The sequence below is a fragment of the Chelonoidis abingdonii genome, chromosome 14 (assembly GCF_003597395.2).
Source record: "Chelonoidis abingdonii isolate Lonesome George chromosome 14, CheloAbing_2.0, whole genome shotgun sequence".
In the NCBI taxonomy this organism is placed as follows: Eukaryota; Metazoa; Chordata; order Testudines; family Testudinidae; genus Chelonoidis; species Chelonoidis abingdonii.
In genome coordinates, this window is record NC_133782.1 from 31,624,559 (window position 1) to 31,650,462 (window position 25,904).

General features: G+C 41.6%; 1 protein-coding gene across 9 annotated transcripts in view; it reads right to left on the bottom strand.

Moving 5' to 3' along the window:
• Positions 1-25,904, bottom strand: part of PHF20 (PHD finger protein 20) — a 177,579-nt gene that overhangs the window by 122,877 nt on the left and 28,798 nt on the right. For 8 of the 9 annotated variants that reach the window (XM_032789249.2, XM_032789252.2, XM_032789255.2 and 5 more), the window contains 4 exons: positions 25,085-25,199; positions 6,089-6,260; positions 5,551-5,635; positions 3,120-3,199 (listed from right to left, as the gene is read on the bottom strand). In XM_032789249.2, coding sequence (XP_032645140.1) covers positions 3,120-3,199; positions 5,551-5,635; positions 6,089-6,260; positions 25,085-25,167 — 420 coding nt within the window. In that variant the 5' untranslated portion in view covers positions 25,168-25,199. Of the gene's footprint in view, positions 1-2,264; positions 2,348-3,119; positions 3,200-5,550; positions 5,636-6,088; positions 6,261-25,084; positions 25,200-25,904 lie in introns of those variants that run through there. The other variant, XM_075072331.1, reaches the window with a different exon arrangement.

The window sequence follows — 25,904 nt, forward strand, 5'->3', positions numbered from 1 at the left end:
GGCGCTCCACAGCTGGGCTCTGCGAAGGGTTGCGAGTGTCTGAGACTGGAAGAGTGGATTTTTCCCTCAAGATGTGCCCAGCTGGCACATGTGACACACCCAGATCAAGACACCGAATAAAAGCATAACAGAGAAACAGGAACTGGGTTATTGTAGGGGTTTATTTAACTCAGTGGTCCCCAACCTTTTTGTGGCCAGTAGCACATTCGTGTTTTCAGAAGAGGTGGACGACAACAATTTTTCAAGGCTTCTTTTGTATTTGTACATTAAATAATATAAAAATCATCATATTTAATATTACATAAGATTACACAAGATAAAAAGGGTAATTTTAGACGTAACAGGTATTAATTAAATTATTCAGCAATTACTCTTTCACCTTACCATGTGAATTTGCTCTTTTTTATCTACTTGTAAGAAAAATTAAGGAGTTTTTGCAAAATAAATATCAAACAGTTTCCATCTTATTTATCTTGAAAAAGTAAAACATAGTTGAATTGTTGGTCCAAATATATTTGTTATTCTTACTTTAACACAGAATGAAGCCTGCAGCCCAGAAGTTCTGTCCCCAGCAGGCGCAGGGCTGAGCTCCTCTCCGGCTTCGAAGCAGTAGAGAAGCCGTGGCCTGGCACCTGCCGGGGACAGAGAACACCGGCACCTGGAGCCCCGGAGAAGCCGCAGCCCCACGCCTGCAGCCCTGGAGAAGCCGGAGAGAAGCCGCAGCCCCGCACCTGCCAGGGAAGAGAACACCAGCGCCTGCAGCCTTTGGGCCCCGGAGTTCTGTCTCTGGCAGGTGTGGGGCTGCGGCTTCTCTCCCCTGCTGGGCACTAGGCGGGCACACATAAATGCCCCGGTGGGTGCCATGGCGTCCACAGGCACCGTATTGGGGACCACTGATTTAACTCTATTTCTGGGGGAAAAAATTTTGTCGTCATTGTTATAGACATACTTTCTAACAGGTATTTTGAAATAAATTACCAAAATTATTGAAACTGGCGTGATTATATTGTGTTATTTTGACAAATAAAATGTGCAGAATTTTAAAGTATTATGCACAGAATTTTTAACTTTTTGGCACAGAATTCCCCCAGCAGTAACAGATTCCAAAGCCAGAAGGATCAACGTGATCAGTCTAATCTGTATAACACAGACCAGAAAACTTGCCCAAAATAATTCCTAGAACAGATCTTTTAGAAAAACATCCAATCTTCATTTAAAAATTGTGACTTATGAAGAACCCACCACAACACTTGGCAAACTGTTCCAGTGGTTAATTACTCTCACCATTAAAAAATTATCCTTATTTCCAATCTGAATTTGTCTAGCCTCAACTTCCAACCACTGGATCACGTTATACCTTTCTCTGCTAGACTGAAGAACCCATTATTAAATATTTATTCCTACGTGGGTACTTATAGACTATAATCAAGTCATCCCAATCTTCCCTTAGTTAAGTTAAACAGATTGAGCTCTTAAGCATCTACAGAAGGCATGTTTTCTAATCCTTTAAATCATTCTCTTGACTCTTCTCTGAAACTTCTCCAATTTATCAACACCTTCTTGAACTGTGGGCATCAGAACTGGACACCATATTCCAGGGCCAAACAAAAGTATAACCTCTCTATGGCTGCTCAATATCCCCCTACTTATGAATCCCAGGATCACATTAGTTTTTTGCCAAACCATCTTACTCAGAGTGCATGTTCAGCTGATTATCCATCTCAACCCTCTAACAGCGTCTATGGGAGGCCTACTATGGGTCACACACATTTACTCCTGGGGAAATTCTGCACATGTGCATAATGCAGAATTTTTCAGAAATTCATGTTGTGCATGCAGAACTTCCTTCCCCCTTCCTGACCCCTCAAAATGGGCTGCATAGTTGTTGGCCGCCACTAAGGGCTGCTGGACCTGGCAGAGCCCAGCTCACAAATAAAAGATAAGGGCGGGGGGAAAGGGGGGGAAAGGGGGGAGTAGGAGAGAGACACGGACTGGAGGGTTCCCAGCAGCTGCAATTCCCAGCACGTTTTAAAGGAAGGAAACTCCTTGCAAGCCCAGGATCCAGCATCAGGCCGTGTTTCTCTCTCTGGATCCCTGGCTCTGGGGGGTAGAGGGTGAGAGAGTCTTGGCTTTGGCGGGGGGGGGCAGGACTTAAATGACGTAGGAAGCTAATTCCCCTTTTACTGGGACTTGAGCTCCTAAGTCACTCAGCTTCTTCTGAAAATTTTACCCTTTCTCACTAATTACGATAAATTAGAACATACCAGAAAATTTGTCCAGGACAGCATCTCCCTTACAGCTACAATAGATCGATATTATCCAGCATCAGTAGCCACCCCCATGGTTACTAATAGGGAAAAATCTCCAGCACCAGTGCATGAGACATGCATGCACACCTTCAAAGGAATGAACATATGCAATCCAAAAAAAAAAAAAAACCCTTAGTTTTTATTATGCAGAACGTTTCATAAAAAGATCATTCCGTGCTATAAGAAACACACTTTAAATAAAATAAATCCATTTGTCATTACAATGAAGATTCTTCCACGATCTCCTTCTGTATTGACAAGAGAAGAGATTAGCCAACAGACTCTCGCCTGACAATTCCTGTTGGCAGGGCATCTCAATGAAGAACCTTCAAATCTAAAATTCACTTCCCAGCCTACTGGCCTTCAAGAATTGGTGCACAGCTTTTGCCTAAGGACATGACTGTGGGTTATGTTTAGAACCTAGAGCTGGAATCTGACATTTTATTTGACACTGATCAGCTAGTCTCTTATAGTTTTAAGTGTGCGTACATGCGCTCAGGAACAACTGTGTGACAGATATATATTTAAAAAAAACAAAAAAGTTATCACAGGATATTATTAGGGCAGAGCTGATTAAAGTATTGACAATACATGACAGATAGGACAGAAATTTAAATCACATTCCTGTAGTGATAAATTACGAATATTTAAAATCATTTACTGGCTAAAATTCTAGATAAAAACAAAAATTAGTTAAGTGTTCACTTGATGGATTTTTCACTGACGCTAACAAACAAATCAACTGAATTCAAATTTAAGAAACAGCTAGTCTTTTAGAATTAAATTGGAGAAAAACACAACATTTCTCACCTGATCTTTGGAAAAAGCTTTGATGTGAATATTTTTGACAGTCTGAACTACTCCATCATAAAATTTCACAGTGTAAGTACCTAAAAATTGAGAACACATCCTGATTAACAGCATAATTTAACTTCCATTTTGATAAATATTCAAAGAATAAACACTGAACATTCCAGTTCTAGAGATGCACATCTGGTTCTAAATAAAAGTTCACTTTTTTGGGGTTACACAAATGTATATCCTTAAACTTTAGGTCTCTTCTTTCACGAAACATGTATGAAGGGAGAATACAGTTTATTTCTTCTAGATTCATCTATATTAACATAGGAACAAGTTTACTAATAAAAATCATGAGTAAAAAAATTTATTGTCAAGACACATGAAAGCATGCACTTTGGGACTGATGAAATTATTTCTTAGACTCCATGCTTTCAATTGAAAAAATAAAACAAAAGAATTAATTTTGAGACTAACAGATCCAAAAGGGATCAAAGTCAAATGAAGGAATATGAGCAATTCCTTCCTGTTTACAGTACTCATACTGGTAGTGCCACTGAAGGCAGCGAGTGCAGGAAGTAGGAAATGGCCCTGTGTGTTTAACCTAGGGGTTCTCAAACTGGGGCTCGAAACCCCTCAGGAGGTCATGAGGTTATGGGGGAGGTCACAAGCTGTCAGCTTCCACCCCAAACCCTGCTTTGCCTCAAGCATTTATAATGGTATTAAATACACACAAAAAAAAGTGTTTTTAATTAATAAGGGAGGGTCGCACTCAGAGGCTTGCTATGTGAAAGGAGTCGCTAGTACAAAAGTTTAAGACTCACTGGTTTAACCTGTAGAATCTGCTTTCTGCAACTGAGATGCTCTTAGTACTATTTTGCATCTCTCCTAAATTATGAAAATATTGCTACAGATTAAAAAAAAAAACCCCACCTTACCCCCAAATACCTATTTATCCATGACCAGCTTTAAAGTTCCTATATTAAATCAACTGCTGTTACACATGAAAAAATGTTTAATATCTGAAAATTATAATAAGATGCTGAACAGTTCAACATGAGACTCTAATCCACTAACAATGAGTACCCAAGTCTAAAAACCAAGTTGCAAACAAATTTATAAATGCCTTACACCCTGCTTGGCAAGAGAAGAGCCTAGTAATTATAATGCTGAATACATCTAAACTCTGCTCCTGTATAGCAGTGTGTCAAACTGAAGTGTTTCACATTTCTACCCTTTTCTCCCATATTTTAGTGATCTATATTAAGAATCATTACGCTGAAAATTATTCTGTAAATCTCTATAATCTTAGTGATGTCCACAGCAAATAATCTTTGAGAGAGCTGTATTAAATTGTGGAATAATCTCCGAAAGAAAGCTGACGCACGCTTCATTGTTTTGACACTTTAAAAATTGTACTGGACCATACTCTATTATCTGATCCAGCCCACAACCCCAAACAGTGCTTCCTACAGTATATTTTCTAGAAAGCATACTGTAGGTAACAAATTTGAATTCCAATTTCTACAATGAGGAAAATAACGCGTTCTGCTGAAAGTAAAGCGTACCTGATTTAAATGTAGAATAATTTAAGTTTCAACAAAAAATACACTTTTATGTATTTAATAGTGGGCCTGACACTCATCAAGAATACAGAGGTACTTTTGGTGGAAGAATGCTTTGTGCACCTCTGAAAAAAGAAAATAAACCTCAGACCACCGCATTTCAAGAAAGATGAATTCAGCAATCATAAGGTCCCAGATATTTAAAAAAGATCTTTGTATTTTATTTATTTAGCCTGTGTCTTCCAAGTATAGAAAAAATACATTAAGGGTGAAAGCATGTATGTGAACCTTAGAAAAAGAATTTGTCTTTCATCAAATTGGATCCTCTCCTTTACAATGACAAAAAAAGATTATATTGTGCCTGTTCTCCGCTGCCAACACTTCTTTAGCAATTATGTGAAGTGGCTAAAAAAAATTGTAATTAATTGATTCTCCTCCCAAGTTAGGACATTTGGTAACTCATGCTAGCCCCTTGAAAAAAATGCACAACATACCCACTGGTTACATACAAATAACATTTAATGAGAAATTACAAAATTGAAAAACTAACTTTCATAAAATTAACATACTATAGTACACCTCTACCCCAATATAACGCTGTCCTCGGGAGCCAAAAAATCTTACTGTGTTATAGGTGAAACCACGTTATATTGAACTTGCTTTGATCCGCTGGAGCACGCAGCCCCGCCCCCTCCGGAGCACCGCTTTACTGCGTTATATCTGAATTTGTGTTATTTCGGGTCGCGATATATCGGAGTAGAGGTGTATAATGACTTTTCTTTCAGAAATGTGCCATGTTCTCTGGAAGCATGAGGAAATTCTGAACACAATTAAAGTTATCCAGTTATTAAGTACAACAAAATGAATAGGTGACCTACCATCCTTGTTAACGGAAGTGACTTTGGCTGGATAAAAACGACAATCAGACCAGCAAGCCAATACCTGATCGTTTATACGAAATCCCTACAAAGAGAAAAAAAACTCTAACAATTTACCCTTCCTGAATTAGAGAAACAAAATTAGGAAGATTTAAAATACACTGCTTCATTAAAACACTAGAACTGTTTCTTCGTAAAAAGTAAAAAAGCAAAAATGAAAACACACCCCATACCCTTCAACAGGCAGCCACTGCAGCAGCACTTGAGCATAAGAAAGAATTTATATTCGGCTAGACATGCAAAAAATAGAAGTTCATACTATTCTTATTGAGACTAAGTTCCTTCAGGCAGGAACTGTTCCTTCCTCTGTCTGTACCACACCAATGACATTGTTAGCACTCAGCTATAACAATCATAAACTATATCTGGCCATGTACATGCTACATTCAGGGACCTTAATGGGTTTAGATGCATAAAAGACTTGGTACATCACTAGCTGAATAATGGGAAATCATTGAATATGCTGTTTTCAACTTACACCACATCCATCTTCGTCATGTAACCCCTCTTTCCTTAGCTGTATTTTCTCTAAGGGACGCAGGTAAGGACTGTCCCAACAAAACCATTCATCATATCGGTGGTTCCAGCGTTTGAAATGGATAAGCACTTTTCCTTCTTCATAGTCAATTTCTTCAATATGAGCTGGATACCTATGCAAATAAAGAGTTCACTAAAATAACTCTGGTTAAGAATAAAATAAGATGCCTCAAAAATCAGTAGGATGATTACAATATAAGGCCATACATATATCTAGTTGTTCTGCAAAAGTGGAAAAAAAAAAAAAAAAGATGGCTTTTCTAAGTCTATAACTTAGAAGAAGTTAGATGCCTGCAAGTCACAGGCCTGATGAAATGCATCCTAGAATACTCAAGAGACATGGGAGGTTATTTGAGCCTCTAGCTATTATTCTTTAGAAATCATGGGAGACGGAGAGAGATTCCAGAAGACTGGAAAAGGGCAAATATAGTGCCTCTAGTAAAAAGGGAAAAAAACACCAGGAAACTACAACATTAGTTTAACCTTGTGCCAGGGAAGAACGTAGGAGTAATTAAGGAATCATCTGAAAACACTTGGAGGTGGTAAGGTGACAGGGTAGCCAGCATGAGATTTGTTAAAGAACAAATCGTGTCAACCAATCTGATAGCTTTCTCTGTGGGATATACGAGTCTTGTGGATAAGGGAGAAGCGTGGATGTGGATATCTAACTTTAGTAAGGTATTTGATCTCGAATGCCGCATGACATCTTTCGAATACTTAGGCAATTACAACTTAGATGAGGCTACTATAAAGGTGGGTGCATAACTGGCTGGATAACCATTTCGGTGTTTTATTTTCCAATCCTAGCTGGCAGGTGTACTACAATGTGGGTTTCGGCAGGGCCTCTGTTTTGGGACAGGCTCTGTCAATATCTTCATCACAACGTAGATGTTGGCATAGAAAGTACGCTTATTAAGTTTAATGATACCAAACTGAGGGGATTGCAACTGCTTGTGAGGACAGGGTCATAATTCCAAATGATCTGGACACATTGGGAAATGGTTCTGAGGTAACCAGATGAAGTTTAATAAAGACAAATGCAAAGTGCTCCACTTAGGAAGGAACAATCAGTTTCACACATACAGAATGGGAAGAAACTGTCTAGGAAGCAGTACGCGAAAAGCAATCTAGGGTTATAGTGGACCACAAGTAACATGAGTCAACAGTGTGATGCTGTTACAAAAAAACAAAAAAAAAAAACAAAAAAAAAAAAAACGTGATTCTGGGTGCGATTACATGTGTTGTGAGCAAGACACGAGAAATCATTCTTTCTGCTCTACTCTGCGTCTGGTTAGGCCTCAACTGGAGTATTGTGTCCAGTTCTGGGCACTGCATTTCAAGAAAGATGGGGAGAAATTGGAGGGGTCCAGAGAAGGCAACAAAAATGATTTAAGGTCTTGAGAACAAGACCTATGAGAAGGCTGAAAGAATTGGGTTTGTTTAGTTTGAAAGAGAGACTGAGAGGGGACATGATGCAGTTTTCAGGTATCTAAAAGGGTGTTCTCAGGAGGAGGGAGACTTGTTCACCTTAGTCTCTAATGATAACAAGAAGCAATGGGCTTAACTACAAGCAAGGAGATTTAGGTGGACGAGGAAAAGTTCCTAACCGTCAGGGTGGTTAAACACTGGAATAAATTGCCTAGGGAGGTTGTGGAATCTCCATCTCTGGAGATATTTAAGAGTAGGTTAGATAAATGTCTATCAGGGATGGTGTAGACAGTATTTGGTCCTGCCATGAGTGCAGGGGACTGGACTTGATAACCTCTTGAGGTCCCTTCCAGTCCTAGAGTCTATGAATCTATGAATGAATCAGTATGTACTGGTACCAAGACCTGAAGATACGCGAACAGCCTTTTCCCATAGTTTCTCTATTTTTGTGTTATTTGCTTTATGTATAGCTTCTACAAACAGTAAAATGAAACATCTCTTCTATCCAAATAAGAATCTCACTATGTTTTATCTCACTGTCTTTCCAACAAAGGTAGCAAGACAAACACAATTTTGGGATGCCTCTTCAATCAATAGGTCTAGTACTCAGAGACAGCATACTGGACTAAACTGGATCATGCATCTGGTCTAGCAAGGCAATATCTACATTTGTAAGTATACAGTCTGTTAACTGTAATAAAATACATATCTGATTGTGCATTGCTTACCAAGTGATCCAGATCGCTCAGTATCTACGACCTGTCATCATTGTTTACCAATCCACCGATTTGTGTCATCTGCTGGTTAATTAGGCAATAATTTCATATTTCCTTTCAGGTTACTGATCAATACTGAATAGCACTGAGATAGAGGTAATCTCTCTGGTATATCCAACTAGATGCACCTTACTCAAACCTTCAACAAACAAGCTTTGAGAATCAATTAGAATTTAGTTCATTTAATAGAGATATTGATTTTGTACATTTTTTAAAAAAATCAGGATATTATATTAGAATCAGAACACGAACGGACCTCGAGAGGTCATCTAGCCCAGTCCCCTGCACTCAAGGCAGGAATAAATTATCTAGACCATCCCTGTCAGGTGTTTGTCCAACCTGCTCTTAAAAATCCCCAATGATGAAGATTCCACAACTTCATTATTTATTACATGAATTGCCTAAGGAAGTAATAAATCAATTATCTAACAGAAAAATATATTACACAAGTTACCCTTATACCATTCAAACTTGTACTCTTGCCAACCAATCTGATATTGTACTTTGACAAGAACCTATTTTCAATTACAATAATTTTTATGGATAAAGTTTGAAACCAGCAGTTCCACTACTTTGCCCAGCATTGGTGTCATGATAACCAGTCTATCATTATCCAAATCATTTCATTATAAATTGCTTTATGTTCTCATTAACGTTTATGCATTGTTTAAATCCAACTTCACTCAACTTGCACCTCTCTCATACCTCTAATTTCCCACAATGACAGCCTCATAAATGGTGAAGTATCATTCTGGGTTCAGTATACAATTCCTCATCAATTGACAGATCTATTTCATAAGATAGAAGAAATACTGGATTGCAAGTGGGACCACCCAACAATTATTAGTAGTGACTGAACCTATCAAGGACTTATCAGCAACACATTAACTTTAGGCAGACCTCTCACTGCAACTACCATTTAACAGCCTGACATACGTGCAGACAGGAACCGCATGGATATATAGACTACTCCTGTTTTTCCCAAGGATAAATTACGTAAATTTCTCAAACTGGTCCCCCCTAATTGCCACAATACCCTTTCTATCCAATAACTATATTTGGCCACATGCCAGTGCCAAGAGAACACAGCCTCAAGGTTGAGATTTTGGATATGTACCAACAACTTTAAAGGCTAAACCTCACTGACATAGTTAAAAAGATACTCAAGTTTTAAATCTCTCCAAGACCAAATTACAGTTTCGGAAGCATTCAAAGCTGTTACCCAAGGTTTTCAGAACCCCAACAGTGGCAACTTAACTATTTCACTCCAGTAGCTCTAAAGTATAAATCAACAGGAACTCAGCAATTCTGTCTGATCAAGGAGTAATGCAAGTAAGCATGCTCTTGTCTAAACCTGCAGTTTATTAGATATAAGTAGGGCTATCAAGCGATTTAAAAAATTAATCGCATGATTAATCGCATTGTTAATAACAGAATAGTATTTATTTAAATATTTGTGGATATTTTCTACATTTTCAAATATATTGATTTCAATTACAACACAGAACACAAATGTACAGCGCTCACTATATTTTTGATTACAAGTATTTGCACTGTAAAAAACTAAAGAAATAATATTTTTCAATTCACTTAAGTACTGCAGTGCAATCTCTTTATCACAAAAGCTGAACTTACAAATGTAGAATTATATACAAAAACCTGCATTAAGAAATAAAACAATGTAAATTTTTAAGTGCTGGCAAGTCCACTCAGTCCTAGTTCTTGTTTAACCAATCGCTCAGAAAAACAAGTTTGTTTACATTTGAGGGAGATAATAATGTCTGTTTCTTGTTTACAATGTCACCTGAAAGCGAGAACAAGCGTTCTCATGGCACTGACTGGCATTGCAAGATATTACGTGCCAGATGCGCTAAAGATTCATATGTCCCTTCATGCTTCAACCACCATTCCAAAGGACATGCCTCCATTCTGATGACAGGTTCTGCTTGATAACAATCCAAAGCAGTGAGGACCGACGCACATTTGTTTTCATGATCTGAGGCAGATGCCACCAGCAGAAGGTTGATTTTATTGTTTGGTGGTTCAGGTTCTGTAGTTTCCGCATCAGAGTGTTGCTCTTTGAAGACTTCTGAAATCATGCTCCACTCCTCATCCCCTTTCAGATTTTGGAAGATTTGTAAACCTTGGGTTGAGTGCTGTAGCTATCTTTAGAAATCTCACGAGTACCTTGTTTGTGTTTTGTCAAATCTGCAGTAAAAGTATTCTTAAAATGAACAGTATGTGCTGGGTCATCATCCAAGACTGCTATAACATGAAATATATGGCAGAATACAGGTAAAACAGAGCAGGGGACATACAGTTCTCCCCCAAGGAGTTCAGTCACAAATTTAATTAATGCATTTTTTTTTTTAAATGAGCATCATCAGCACTGAAGCATGTCCTCTGGAATGGCAGCCATAGCATGAAGGGGCATATGAACGTTTAGCGTATCTGGTATGTAAATACCTTCCAAGCCGGCTACAAAAGTGCCACGCAAATGTCTGCTCTCACTTTCTGGTGACACTGTAAATAAGAAAAGGGCAGCATTATCTCCTGTAAATGTAAACAAATTTGTTTTTTATCTTAGCAATTGGCCGAACAAGAAGTAGGACTGAGTGGACTTGTAGGCTCTCAAATTTTACATTGTTTTCTTTTTGAGTACAGTTATGCAACAACAACAAAAAAATCTACATTTGTAAGTTGCACTTTCATGACAAAGGGATTGCACTACAGTACTTGTATTTTTCAATTCACCCCATACACTCTCTTATTTTTACAGTGCATATGTTTGTAATAAAAAAATATACACTTTGATTTTAATTACAGCACAATATATGAAAATGTAGAAAAACATCCAAAATATTTATTAAAATTTCAATTGGGATTCTATTGTTTAACAGTGCAGTTAAAACAACTTAATCGCGCGAGTTAACTCTGATTAATCGACAGCCCTACATTTAAGCATACACAAAAGCATAAGGAATAAGTTTAGAACATCCCAGATATTTTCTTAACATCTGGAATGCTACTGAGTAATTAACAGCAGGTTCGCAGTGGGCCGTTCCTTACTCACTGGGGAGAAAGGGTATCGGGAAAAACATCTCTCAGGATAGCTTCAGAGGACTGCTCCAAAGTATGCTCTAGTAGCTAATCTTTTATAATTAACTTCTGCAAAACACATAGGTCATAATGACACCTACTATATCACCACTTTTCTAAGCTTGAGTATACTTTTAATATCAGAGGCGTCTAAACTCAAGGTTTCCCAGCTACCAAGGTTTTCAGACTTAGTTGTTTACCAGTCTATCCCCTCCTCCAATTTTGATTAGCAGAAACTGTAGCTAGTTTTGACCATGCTTCTGAAAGCCTGTCTCCAAATTAACCCTTAACTATGTGGTGTTCTATTTCATTACTTCAGGGTGGCTGAATGCACATAATATGGTTGCAATTAGCTTGATCACATTCTGGGGTATACGAACCCCTCAAATCCAGGGCAAAAAAGCTACCGGGGCATCTGCATCAGCTATGCCTCAATGGGGAGGAAAATATAAGTATACTTCTTCCAACAAATTATATTGGAAGAAAAGAAACTCATCCTTGCGAGAAAAAAACATATACCAGACCCTAAAAATACAAACCTTTTAATGAAAACCCTATTATGATCAGAACAACTTCTTGTTCTCCATGACAGAATTCTTTATGCACAGAATCAAACAGCCTACACATAAGAAGAAAATATAAAACTCTAGCATACAGTATCAAAGTAAGAAATATCTGCTACTATCACACCATCATCTTGGTTTTCCCCTTAACCAATTTAAAAAAGAAACGGTTACTCACTGTCACTGTGGTTCTTTGAGGTATGAAGACGACACACTTAGGTGTGCACTGGAAACAGAGATATTTCCCTAACAGTACCCATAGAGGAGCAGTGCTCACGCCTTGTGGCTGTGGCCCCTCCCTTGGCTATATGAGGTGGTGCCACCCTAAATTCCCTGTAATCCACCCCTTCCCCGGCCCCAACTATGCAGCAGCCCGGACCCAGCCACGGCCATGGAGTACCTACCCCAGCCGTGGCCCCTGTCACAGGGCAGCCCACCGTGAACCTAGCCCCGGCTAGACCTGCAGGGGCCGGGCGAGGGGCACCTATCCTGTGGCCCCAGCCGTGCAGCTGCCACGGCAGGAAGAGGCACCTCTTCCCCAACAGTCCAAGTCCTGCTGTGGGGAAAGAGGGCTGTGGGGAGTCCTCTCTTCCTGCTGCAGGCCCGGAGCACCCTTCTGCACTCCAAACCTCTCATCCTGAGCCCCATCCCAGAGCCTGCACCCCCAGCTGGAGCCCTCATATCCCCGCCCCCCCAACCCTCTTCCCCAGCCCTGAGCCTCCTCCCACACTTCAAACCCCTAGGCCCCACCCCCACCACATGAATTTTGTTATGTGCACTGATATAAAGGTAATGTGTCAGTTCCATCACATTAAAAACCCATGAGAGGAGATTCCAACTGAGAAGGGAAGGAGCTTGGATTGTGGAATATACATCTGCATCACATCTTGAAGAACCAGTTACAATAAGTAACCATTTCTTCTTCAAGTAGATGCAGATGTGCGTTCCACTTAGATGACTGACAAGCAGTATCCCAATCTGGAGGCGGCGTTCAGAGTCCACTGAAATAAGGATCACAGGACAGCCCTCCTAAGGCCCACGGCCGCTCTGCAAGATTCAGTAATCGCATAATGGTCCGTAAATGTACTTATGGATGACCATATGGCCACCCGGCAAATGTCCAGTAAGGAAACGTCACTGAGGAATGCTTTCCATGTCACCTGCGCTCTTGTGAGGAGGAACAGCCAAAGTGCTTTCATACACAGTCCTGATACAGGATATTATCCATCTAGAGATGGTCTGGGCAAGAACTACTTGGCTTGCCCCTTCATGCAGTCCACATGACATGAACAGGCAAGGTGAAACACAAAACAGTTGTTTTCCTGTCTAGATAAAAAGTTTGACATCTCCTGACATCCAGAGTATGGAGGTGCTGTTCTTCTGGGGAAGAGTGCAGCTAAGGGGAAAACACAGGTAACATGGTGTTTGAAATGAGTCCCAGATTATCAAGCAAACACACAATGTGGTGTCAAGTGGGCGAGATCCTCCTCTCTGGAGCCACTCTTCAGTAACCAGTCAGTGAGGTACAGGAAGATGTGAATACCCTTCCACTTGAGATATGCCATGACCACCGCCATGCATTTGGAAAGACTCCGGGGAGGGGGGCGGGGCCGGGGGAGCAGGGCAGAAGAGAAGCCAAACGAGAGGACAGTATACTGAAAGTGGTGTTCTCCTATCACAAAACACAGAAATTTCTTGTGGCTTGGCAGAATGGCCACATGAAAGCACGTGTCCTGAAGGTCCAGAGCAGCGAACCAGTCATTCTGAGACAGCACGAGGAGGATAGCCAATACAGAATCTCATGTACTTTGATTAAGTTGTTGAGGCCACGAAGGTCAACAATAGGTCTCATTCCGTCCTTGGATTATGGTATCAGGCAGTACTGGGAATAAAAAACACGGCCCAAGTGTTTCTCCACTGCTCCCAACTTCAAAGAGCTAACCTGCTTAACAAGCAGTGTCTTGTGAGAGAGATCCCTGAAGGAGGACAGGGAAAGGAGGAGGAAAGGGGGCATGAAGAGGAACTAGATAGCGTAGTCTGATCTTACAGTGTCTAGGGCCCAGCTGTTGGAGGTAACTGAATCCCAAGCATTGTAAGAGGGGGCCAAAGGGATGGGAGGATGGAGAAATAACTGAATCAGTGCTTTGGACAAAGGAGTAAAAAATGAGCACATGGCCTATGCCAAGGGAGAGACTGAGGACTGCCCAAAGCATGCACCTGACTGCTTCCTCTTTTTAGAACCTATCCGTTTTTATAGGATAGTCCATTTTTTGGGGGACAACGTTGCACAAAGGAAGACTGAGTGATATTGCTGCTGCACCCCATAGTGGCATATTTGCATGGACGGCATGTACACATCCAAGGACCTCAAGGTAGCCCTGGAATCCCTGAAGGAATGCAAGGTGTCACCCATCTTGTCTGATAACAAGACTCAGCGATCAACGGCAAGTCCTTTACGGCTTACTGAACATCTAGGGCAACCCCGAAGTTTTGCAACCAGGAAGCCCTCCTCATGGCTAGTGCCAAGGCCATGACCCGGACCACGGTATCCACAACCTCAAGGATAGACTGCAGTGACTTTCTAGGACAAGCAGCCCTCTGCAGCAAACACCTCAAACTCCTCACATAACAGCTCCTCAAATCTAGCCATAACTGACCAATTTAGGCAGTCATACTTGACCTGTAAAGTCTCTTCATTAGTACGGCTCTCCCAAATTCATGGCCATGAAAAATGCATCATAGACCGTAAAATTTAGCCTCATCCCGTGAAATCTGGTGTTGCGTGTTTTTACCATATACTATATAGATTTCACAGAGGAGACCGGCGTTTCTCAAATTGGGGGCCCTAACTCAAAAGGGAGTTGCAAGGGGTCACAAGGTTATTTTAGGGCAGTTGTAGTATTGCCACGCTTACTTCTGCTCTGCACTCAGAGCTGGGCAGCCAGAGAGCAGCGACTCTTGGCCAGGCACCCAGCACTAAAGGCAGTGCCCCATCAGCAGCAGCACCAAAGTAAGGGTGGCAATACCATACCATGTCATGATTCTGTGCTTCTGCCTTCAGAGCTGGGTGGCCAGAGAGTGGCAGCTGCTGACTGAGGGCCCAGCTCTGCAGGCAGCAGCACAGAAGAGTGGCAATCCCATTTCAAGCCATCCTTACTTCTATGCTGCTGCTGGCAGTGACTCTGCATTCAGAGCTGGGCCCCCAGCCAGTAGCCCCCACTCTCCATCTACCCAGCTCTCAGGCAGCAGCACAGAAATAAGGGTAGCAGTACTGCAACCCCACCCACCCCCAAATTCCTTTTTGGATCAGGACCCCTAAAATTGCAACACCATGAAATTTCAGATTTAAATAGTTAAAGTCATTAATTTTATGATTTTTAAAATCCTATGTCCATGAAATTGACCAAAATGGACCGTGAATTCAGTAGGGCCTCTATCTGTTAGCAATACTCATCTGCAGGGACAATGAGGTATAGACCTTCCTGGTCAGAACATCCAACCGGTTGGAGTGTCTATCCTTGGCGGTAGACATGAACCTACTCTGCCAGGCCCTGTCATTTACCATCATTACTACCAGGGAGTTCTAGGCCAGATGGGAACAGAACCCCTGACATCTCTGCATAGGACCAAAGCAGCACTTCAACTATTTCACCACCAAGGCCTGTGTACTCCATAGGGCTCTCATCAACTCAAGGAGTGCCTCATTGATCAGGAGGCCCACTCTCCAGGACACGGCAGGCTGTAAAATGTGCACCAGTTTGTGTGTGTTCTCTTGGAGGACCTCTGCCTGGATGCCCAGGGATGGGTCTACTGGTACGCCTTGGATGTCCTCCAGGATAGAAGAAGAGGATGAACTCAGCAATATGGCACTGTCCAGCAACAAGGACGAAGATCTTGGCTGACCCAAAACCGGCTCTCGTTCCCAGGAAGACATACCCAGAAGGAGGACAATAGCAGTTCTGCAGGGAGCACGACCAACGATGGCCTGGCCTAAGTCTGATTCAGATCCATCACTGTCAACCTGGAGGATGACTTCAGCTTTAAGCAGGATCTCTGTGAATGAGAAGCATCCCACTGAGTCCAAGGCCACTAACTGGAGTAGGGCAGTGGTTCTCAACCCGCGGAAAAATCAGCACACAGATGTGGCCCATGTGACATCCTCAGTACCATACAGGTAGTATTGGATGCAGCCCACAATGGTAAATAGGTTGAGAACCACTGGAATAGGACATTGGTGACCAATAGAGACTAGGCCAGGGACCTCCGTCTCAGCCACAGGGCATACATCAACCCTGAAATCCACACTGCTTCACTAGTTGGCCCCAGATTTCATTAGGTGATGCACAGTGGAATGATGACAACTCCATTTTTGAATCAGAGCCACACGATCTTGGCAACATAAGCAGAGTGATGCCTGAAAGAGCCAATAGGCAGTCTGATTCACCTGTTGCACAGAAAGAGGCGGGAATCAGTGCTCTCAATGAAGGTAGTATGAGCATGCCAGGGCCACAGGCAGAGGGCGGTCCTGGAACAAACATCTGTACTGGAGCACCTGAAGGTGGCAATGTGTGTACGTGTGGGGCGGGGGGGGGGGGGGGGGATGACTGGGAGCCACCTTGAGGTGTGGAATGCAGCAGGCCAACAAGAGTCCCAGGCCAAGGTTCCCTGCACTGATTCCAGTACTGGCTCCATCCCCAACACAGAAGAGAAGCATCCAGATGCACCACCGACAGACACAAAGGGTTAGCGGCTTCCTCCATTGGAGGGGTCATAGGCAGCATAGCCTTGGGAAAGTCCTGGACCAACGGTGAGGTTGGGACCAAAAGGCAAAGGTCTGCAGCTGCCTAGCATGCCAACAACATGGACACCATTGGTACTGGTAATTCCCTTGTCAGTACCACACTCGGACACCTGGAGGCCAGAACTAGAGTCAACGGTATGAGGTTTCTGCCCTTCCCTCTTGGTAACGAGGAAGATCAGCGGTACCTGTGTCATCCCACACACCAGAACTGGGCCTGTGCCGGTCTGCACTTTTCCAGGCGAAGCAGTCACCTGGAGAATCCCAGTCTTATGAGACGTCCTCTTTGGTGCTAACAAGGAATGGCTCCTCTGTCTCTTTGGTGAGGCACCTGTCCCAGAACAAGAGGTGGGAGTGCTCTCTGAGCCCAAGGGGCCCCTGTACCAGATACGGCCCGTATGGCTTGTTCAAACAGGTGCTGCTTGAGGCAAAGGTCCAGCGCCACCTGATTCCGCTTTTTAAACAAATTTAAAAAGTGAACAGTATTCCTTAAGGTGGGCCTTGATGAGACAACCCAGGCACCCTGGGTGAGAGTCACTGTTTGGGAGCGTTTGAATACTGGCAGCACCAGAGAACACTAACTACCCACTAACACTAAGTAACTGACTATATACACAACAACAATAAACTAGGCTATGACTAAATGAGAGTTTGAGAGACTACAACCACACACAACTCCAACTCTCATCGCCATGGATGATAAGGAACTGAGGGAAGTCAGGGCTGTCACCCACTCATATAGCCAGGGGAGGGGCCAAAGCCATGAGGTGCAAGTGCTGAACCTTTACGGGTACGGCTAGGGAAAAGGTTCCGGCACGCACAAACATCTAAGTGGAATTCACATCTGCATCTACACAAAGAAGAGCCACAAGATATCTTCAAATTATTGGAAACTTTTTTACAAGCTGCTATACACAGCAGAAAAAAAATGGAGGTCACAATGTTACATAACACTTTGGGACATTCACCTTCTACAATTTTCTCAAATACAGAGAGATGTTCGCTTAGGAAGTGTGGTCAGTTAGGTGCGTGAGCACTCTCTCCATCTGCTGTCCCAGCCTAGCACTGATAGTTGGTTCAGCAAACCTCGACAGTACTACCCAGAAAGACCATAAGTTTGGCAACAAAGGCACTCAGTCAGATGCCCTGTGGCAACAAGCTCAGTCCGCAGGAGCTCTGCTGTCCCATAGGCCACACAAAAGGTTACAGTAAGGTACCTCAACATTTATAGACTGAAACAAACAACTTACCTATCACCTTATGTGTTTCATGACATTTGAGTGTTACTCCCTTTATATCATGCTCCAGGTGTCTCAGGCAAAACATCCTCTTATTTGGTGTTCAGTCAGGATGTCCTTGGGCTATTTTTTGGAGTGTGTTCTTACATATACTCAGTATCTGTTACTTCTTAGAAGTGCCTATGTTTTAGCAACACTAGCATTACTTTTGCCAATGTTACACGTCGGACAGTGAACTTGCGAACATCTACTTTAATACATGGCCTAACTTTGGTTCACAGCCTCTGGTTCAGGCCTCAGCTCATGTGCTAGGCCCAGTGCTCCAGGATCTCTCCCTTATAGGAAGCATCCATGGAATATTTACTGAAACCCAAACTAAAAATCTGCCAACAGCTAGATCCCTCAGCCTGCATAGCGCCCTCTCAAATCTATAAGGTATCTCAAGCACTATGACCTGTTTGGCAGAAGACCACAACAGACATTGATAAAAGATTTGTACTCTAGAGATACACAATTACTCCTACCCCCACCACCCAAGAATAAAGATGTTCTATCTTGCTCAGCCTGAAGACTCTTAAATACAGACTTCAAAGTCAACACGAACATCATCAAATTTATATTTTACCTACCATCCTCCTTTTCAATCAAGCAGGACTCATGAAAGGTGGAATGACCTCTGACAAGAACTGGAAAATGAATCCCTTCATCTGTCATGTCCAGATACACACAAGAGACCTTCCTACCAACTGAGAATCATAGAAGATTAGGGCTGGAAGGGACCTCAGGAAGTCATCTAGTCCAACCCCCTGCTCAAAGAAGGACCAACCCCAACTAAATCATCCCAGCCAGGGCTTTGTCAGGCAGGCCTTAAGAACCTCTAAGGATGGAGATTCCACCATCTTGCTTGATAAACCATGCTAGTGCATCACCACCCTCCTAGTGAAATAGTGTTTCCTAATATGCAATCTAGACCTCCCCCACTGCTACTTGAGATCATTATTCCTTGTTCTGCCATCTGCTCCCACTGAGAACAGCCTGGTTCCATCCTCTTTGGACCCCCCACTCAGGTAACTGAAGGCTTCTTTCAAATCCCCCCTCATCTCTTTCCTCTCTTTAAGGCTCTCTGCTCATTGTTTTCCAGGGGAAACTCGCATTGCTGCACGACATCAAGACAGATGGCAGCTTCCTGGTGCACCACTTCCTCTCCTTTTATCTCTAAGGTATGTGAGAAGGTGAAGTTCTGCAGAGAAGGTGTGACTTGCATCAGCCTGGTATAATCATCCAGCCGACACATGAACTATATCTGATGGGTGCCAAAAGTGTTTCAGTAGCATCAACTAGCTCTTAGAAACTTTTGGTACAGAGTTAATTTTATCAAATAGTTGGTGACAGTGTGTAATAAACCAGTGTCTATAACTACAACATACATAAGTCATCTGCCTTTGCTTGGAGAAAGGGGTGGCCTTGTTTGGTGCTTTCCCCCCCATTTGGTACCAATACTCGTAGCAACAAAGGTCAGACATTTTGAAGAGGCAGGCACACCAATATCATCCATTAAACATAAGCTCACCTATTTCCTGCACATGGCAGAACCAGAGTGCTGCCCAGAAAAGGCTAGCTGAAGACAGATACACAGATAAATGAATTGCACATTGAACACCTTAACTTTTATTTTTTTTAAAACAAACTAAAAGAAATTTAGTCTACTGAGCTACATTTAGAGAACATTGTGGTTGCATGATTAGGCAAGCAAAGCTATAAACATCACAAATTTCAAGATGACACAACACAACCTTTACTCTGCTCCTTGTGCACATGCATTATAACAGTCTTAAATTACATGACCACATACTTCTCAAATACTACATTCGAATGTCAAACAATTTTTTCACTACAACTTTAGATGGTTACACAGCATCCTGTGGTAAGGTGTACTATTCTATATAGAAGAGGACAATCATGATAGTCAATTGAAATAATAATGCAATAAAACATGCTACAAAATGAACATAAATTGTAGCATCTGTAAGCATTTAAGTGAAAGTGTACATTAACTCTATCAATAGCTATAGTATTATAAGTGGGTGTTTCATTAATACATCTTACTCTAAATACACTTACAGATTAACACAAATACTTTTGCCTCTGAATCACAGATTTTTGTTGTTTTATGCAGAAAAGAAAAAAAAACAGTGTTCAACTTACCTGTATTTGTCCAATTAGAAATCTGAAAACTTTCTAATCAGTATCACAGAAATGAAAATTCTCTAGGCAAATTCTCATTTATTAAAAGAAATTTAACAGTATTATGAATCTGCCATAACTGACTACAAGGTACTACAAAACACACACACAAAGCATGTACTCTAGGGATACTTTATTCAAATCTAATTGCAAGTACATCCAGTTCTCAGCAAAAGTAATATTTTAAAATTATTAAGGCCCTGAAGGATAGCTCAAATTAATACAAATTACAAAACAGTTACACTTCTACATAAAACAGTCAAAATCGTACATGTACAATGCAAAAGCTTGTGAAATACTAATGAAGTTACTGTATCTGTATGCAATAGAAAAGAAACTACCTCCTAAATCCTTCATTTGAATGCTGGTAATTTTGTTAAAAATAAATACACAGCTTAGGAGGAAAGAGTAATTATATAGAAAAAAATCTCAAAGCCTAATCTTTACTGATGCTAAGCATCTGCAACTTTTGCAGAAGACACTATGATCTGCACAGAAAAGTTAACAAGTTTAATATATTTTGTGGTGGATGTATGTTATGCTGCTGTTGGAAATGCACTTACATTTCCTGACCATTTTAATTTTTAATGTGGACTTGGGTTGATGTGCAGGGTGGGGGTAACAATGTACAAATCCAAGAGGCATTAGTACATTTATGTCTAATTGTGCCTCACCGATCTATTAGAATTCTTTGATAGAGGCAACAAGCACACAAACTAGGGTGATCCAGTCCATATATTGTACTTGGACTTTCAGAAAACCTTTAATAGTTTTTGCCAGAAGCTGGGAATGGGCAACAGGGAAGGGATCACATGATGATTAGCTGTTCTGTTCATTCCCTCTGGGGCACCTGGCATTCGCCATTATCAGAAGACAGGATAGATGAACCTTTGGTCTGACCCAGGATGGCCGTTATGTTCTTATAGTTCTCTGCAAACATCTGCTCAATGTGCAACATCAGTCAAAAAAAGCTAACAATATTAGGAACCAATAGGAAAAGGATAGATAAAACAAAAAAAAAAAAATCAAAATATAAACCAATGGTATGCCCACATTTTGAAAACTGCATGCAGTTCTGGTTCCCATATCTCAAAATAGATATATTAGAACTGGAAAAAGTACAGAAAAGGGCAAAAAAAGTGATTGGGGTATGGTACAGCTTCCATATGAGGAAACTGGGACTGTATCTTGGAAAAGAGACAACTTAGAGGAGACATGATAGATGTCTATAAAATCATGAATCGTGGAGACGGTGAATACAGAAATATTTACTCCATCACACAAAAATAGTTACCCACCTTTTCGTAACTCTTGTTCTTTGAGATGTGTTGCTCATGTTCATTCCATTCTAGGTGTGTTCGCGCCCACAAGTGCAGTTGTCAGAGATTTTTGCCTTAGCAGTATCCACAGGGTCAGTTGTGGCACCTCCTTAAGTGCCATGCTCATGCATCGGTATATCAGGCACCGCCAGCCCTATGCCCTCCCAGTTCCTTCTTGCCAGTAGAGAGAGGGGCAGGAGGGCAGGTAATGGAACGAACATGAGCAACACAGCTCTAAGGGCAACAGTTACAAAAAGGTGGGTAACCGCTTTTCTTCAAGTGCTCGTGTCGATTCCATTCTAGGTGACTCACAAGCAGTGTCCATGAAGGTATGCTTGGAGTTCACGGTTGTGCAGCTTGCAGCACTGCTCTGCCACAGCCAGTGTCATCCTGAGCTTGCTGAGTAAGTGCATAAATGAGATGCAAACGTGTGGACAGAAGACCAGGCATCGGCTCTACAGATCTCTTGGATTGGAATCTGCAACAGTAAGGCCGCTAATGACGCCTGTGCCCTGGTCAATGTGCCATAATGGATTCCCAGCAGAGGCATATTTGCCAGCTCACAGCAGCAGCAGAGACAGGCACTGATCCAGGATGAAATCCTTTGAGGAGACACTGGGCGAACCTTCATTCTGTCTGCCACCGCAACGAACAGCTTTGGCGACTTACGGAACGGCCTTGTCCCGTCTATGTGGAAGGCCAGCACCCTTCTGACATCCAGAGAGTGCAGCCTGCATTCTTCATCTGACATATGAGGCTTTGAAAAAAAGGCAGGTAAACATATGCCCTGGCCAGTATGAAACTGGGAAATGACCTTGGGCAGAAATGCTGGGTGTGGTCGCAACTGAAGACTAAAGCTCGTGTCTCTAATACCTTCTCCTTGCAGACTCCTGGTCAAGTTTGCCAAAGTCTTGGCACTGGGGGCAGCTGGAACTGCCTCCTTGCAGACTATGGTATATGCATACCCAGCAAGCGAAGGGTGGCATAAGTGTCCTTCAACCCATGCAGCCTAAGAATCCATTCCCATCAAATCAGAGGTCCTGGATTAAGGTCTGCATTTCTTGGGACAGGCCAGTGATCTGAAGCCAGGAGCTGCGCCACATGACCATGTCGATGTGACCACCCTAGCCGCCAAGTCCACTGCGTCCCACGCCATTTGGAGAGAGCACCTCTGCTGTCGTGGTACCTTCCTCTGCTGAATTACTGGGCCCAATCTAGGGCTCCTTGAACTTACAGAGGGAGTCCCATAAGTTAAAATTTTACCGACGAAAGAGAGCCTGGCGGTTCACCACCCGGAACTGCTGGCTGTCAAATAAGTTTTCCTCACGAAAAGGTCCCATTATTTGGCCTCTTTATTTTTGGGAGTTGGAACTGGTGTGCCTTTGCTTGTCCTCCTTGTTGGCCACAGAGACTACCAGCAAGCCCAGAGATGGGTGGGTATATAGGTACTCAAATCCTTTGGCTGGGACACAGTACTTCTTTTCATCCCTTTTGGGGGCAGGACAACTAGGGTTCACTCAATGAAATTAATAGGCAGTAGGTTTAAACACTTACATAAGAAAGTACTTCTTCACACAATGCATAGTCAATCTGCGGATTTCATTGCCAGGGATGTTGTGAAGGTCAAAAGTATAACTGGGTTCACAAAAAATGAGAAGTTCATGGAGGATGGGTCCACCAGTGGCTATCAGCCAAGATGGCCGGAGATGCAACCCCATTTTCTAAGTGTCCCTAAACCTGACTGCCAGAAGCTGGGACTGGATGGACAGGAGATGGATCACTTGATACAGTAATTGTCCTGTTCATTCCCTCTGAAGTATCTGGCACTGTCAGAGGATAAGGTACTGAGCTAGATGCACCATTGGTTTGACCTATTATACCGTTCTTATGTTCTCAGGAGTATTTTTGGAATGCTGAAGACTGCCACGGTGGAGGACCACAAAGGCTTAAATAAAATATAAACCCAATAGTAGCTGTAATGGAGTATATATCTTGGGAGTACTTCATGTACACAAGGCAGACTTGGGAATTAAATAGTGTCAGCATGCCAAATTTTTCTAGTGAAGAAAAATCCAGAGAGAGGAAAACCACAGATGCACAAAAATTCAGGACAGAATCATAATCAAAACAGTCCTCCTAATCTGAGCAAAAGCTAAGATTTTAAGATATGATGCAAATACTCTTAAATATTTGCAGCTGTAAAACTATCATGGCAACCTATATTCTTTCATACCTCAAACTCAGCCAAGAAGGATTTAAGATCTGATGTTTTTTATTTCCTCTCTGTTTTCTAACTAACGATGTTTGAGGCATTTCAGATCTAACAGCCTGTTTTAGGACAAGTGCTGTAAAGTGCGACAATGAGCACTTCATCCTCTTAAAGGGGCCTCAGGGGAAAATTCAATTTGTTGTTGTCCTGCTGACAACTCAGAAGCAGTAAGACTTATGAGGGAGATGCACAGATGTTTGGACTGCAATACCATCTGTAGGCTGACAGAGGCAAAGAGCTGAGTACTATCTCTGTTATTAAAACAGTAACCTTGATTACCTGTGCCAAACTAAGATTGCTTCTTGGAGGAAAGCCAGGCTCGATCCATATAACATGGAGTTGATGCAGGCAGCCAGAAGGAAAAATATAGTCACTGGTGAATAATGACTGATCTTTGCATTCAGGAGGTAAATCTCTGGTTCCAGTGATTTTCAATTTCAGAGGCAATATTGGACCCACATGCTATTCTTAGATTCCTAGATGACAGCGATGATAAAAGGCATTTCATGCTATCTTCAGATGGCTCTTCTCTGACATGGATCTCTCCATGCTTATCTCCAGATTTCACTAGCATAGGGCTCTCTACGGGTATCTGGAACTACTCTTGAAGATCACTCAGATGCTTCAGATAGGCTGCATTCTGTTTGCACTCCCGCTTACTGAGCAGGCCCAATAGATAACACCTGGGCTGTAAACTAGCTTCCTATGACTCCAAAATATACACTCTCTCTTTTTGCTCCATCACAGAATTTATAGTCAACAAATATTCTTCCTCATAGTTCAACTCCAGAGGGCAGGCAAAAGAACAACATTCCCAACCTAGGGCACCCACTACAGGAGAATAGTCCTATTTTCAGCCCCTCAATCCACTATTTGGCCACCTTTAGAAATCAGTAAAAGACAGCAGGTCTTATAAACTATCTGAAGCATAAATACTGCTGGATGGGAGCAAGGTGAGGTTCTGTCTTGGATATTTTGGGCTAAAAAGACTCTCAACTTTGAAACAGTTGCTATATAATTTGTATATTGTACATAGATAAGCCTGTTAAAAACAAATGAATAAACTAATTTTCCATAAACCAGTGAACAGGATTCCATGAACATTTGTGATAAGAATAAAACTATAATATCACCAAGTGTTTGTAACATTCTAAGAAACTTTTTGTGATAGTTAATATAGTATTAAGTTTTAAAAAAAAATACCAGTTTTTTAATCTGTCACGGGCTTCCAACTGGGCTCCCACCTCAAAGTTGATCCCTCTTCTATTCGGTGGATGTTTTGTCATTTTGTAATATCAACACCGCTGTTTTTATTCCCCTGAAAAATGCAATTGAATATCAATCACTAATAAAGACACATACAAAAATAAATCTATGCACTATAAATCCAAAACATCTAAATCTTATAAGTATTCTTAAATAATTAATTGCTCAATGTTTCCTATTTACAAGGAATAATCTAGAGAAAGTGTCTGAGATTCAAATCAATATTAAATTCTTTACAACCAAATTTTTGAGTTATTCTAGGTGAACTGCTACTATCTTTTAGAGTGAGGGATGGGGGGAGAGTTTAATTCTAAAAAGTTACCTATTCATGGTAGCCCTCAGAGTGCACTTTTACTGTATTCATGGAAAAATATGGTGTAAAAGAAAAATCAGTATCAGAAGAGGAACAGCTTTCAAGAACATACAAAGGACTGAAAGAATACGGAACACTTAATGTAGTGAAACATGGCCTTTCCATATTGGCTGAGTGTTGAGTCATGTGATGTTTGTGATAAGAATAAAACTTTTTTTTTTTTTTTTTTTTTTAAAACAGAACCAGAAAGACTAAAACATAAGGCTCTAGTAAAACTAGTGAGGAATCTCTTCAAGAGTTAATTATGTACACAATTAACATACACTCACAAACTGCCATTTTAATGAGCTTCCTGAAAACACTGAATTAGCTCATCCTTTCTCTGTACACTGCAGTGTACCTTGCTAGTGGCATCATCGATACAATAAAGATCAGACTTAATTA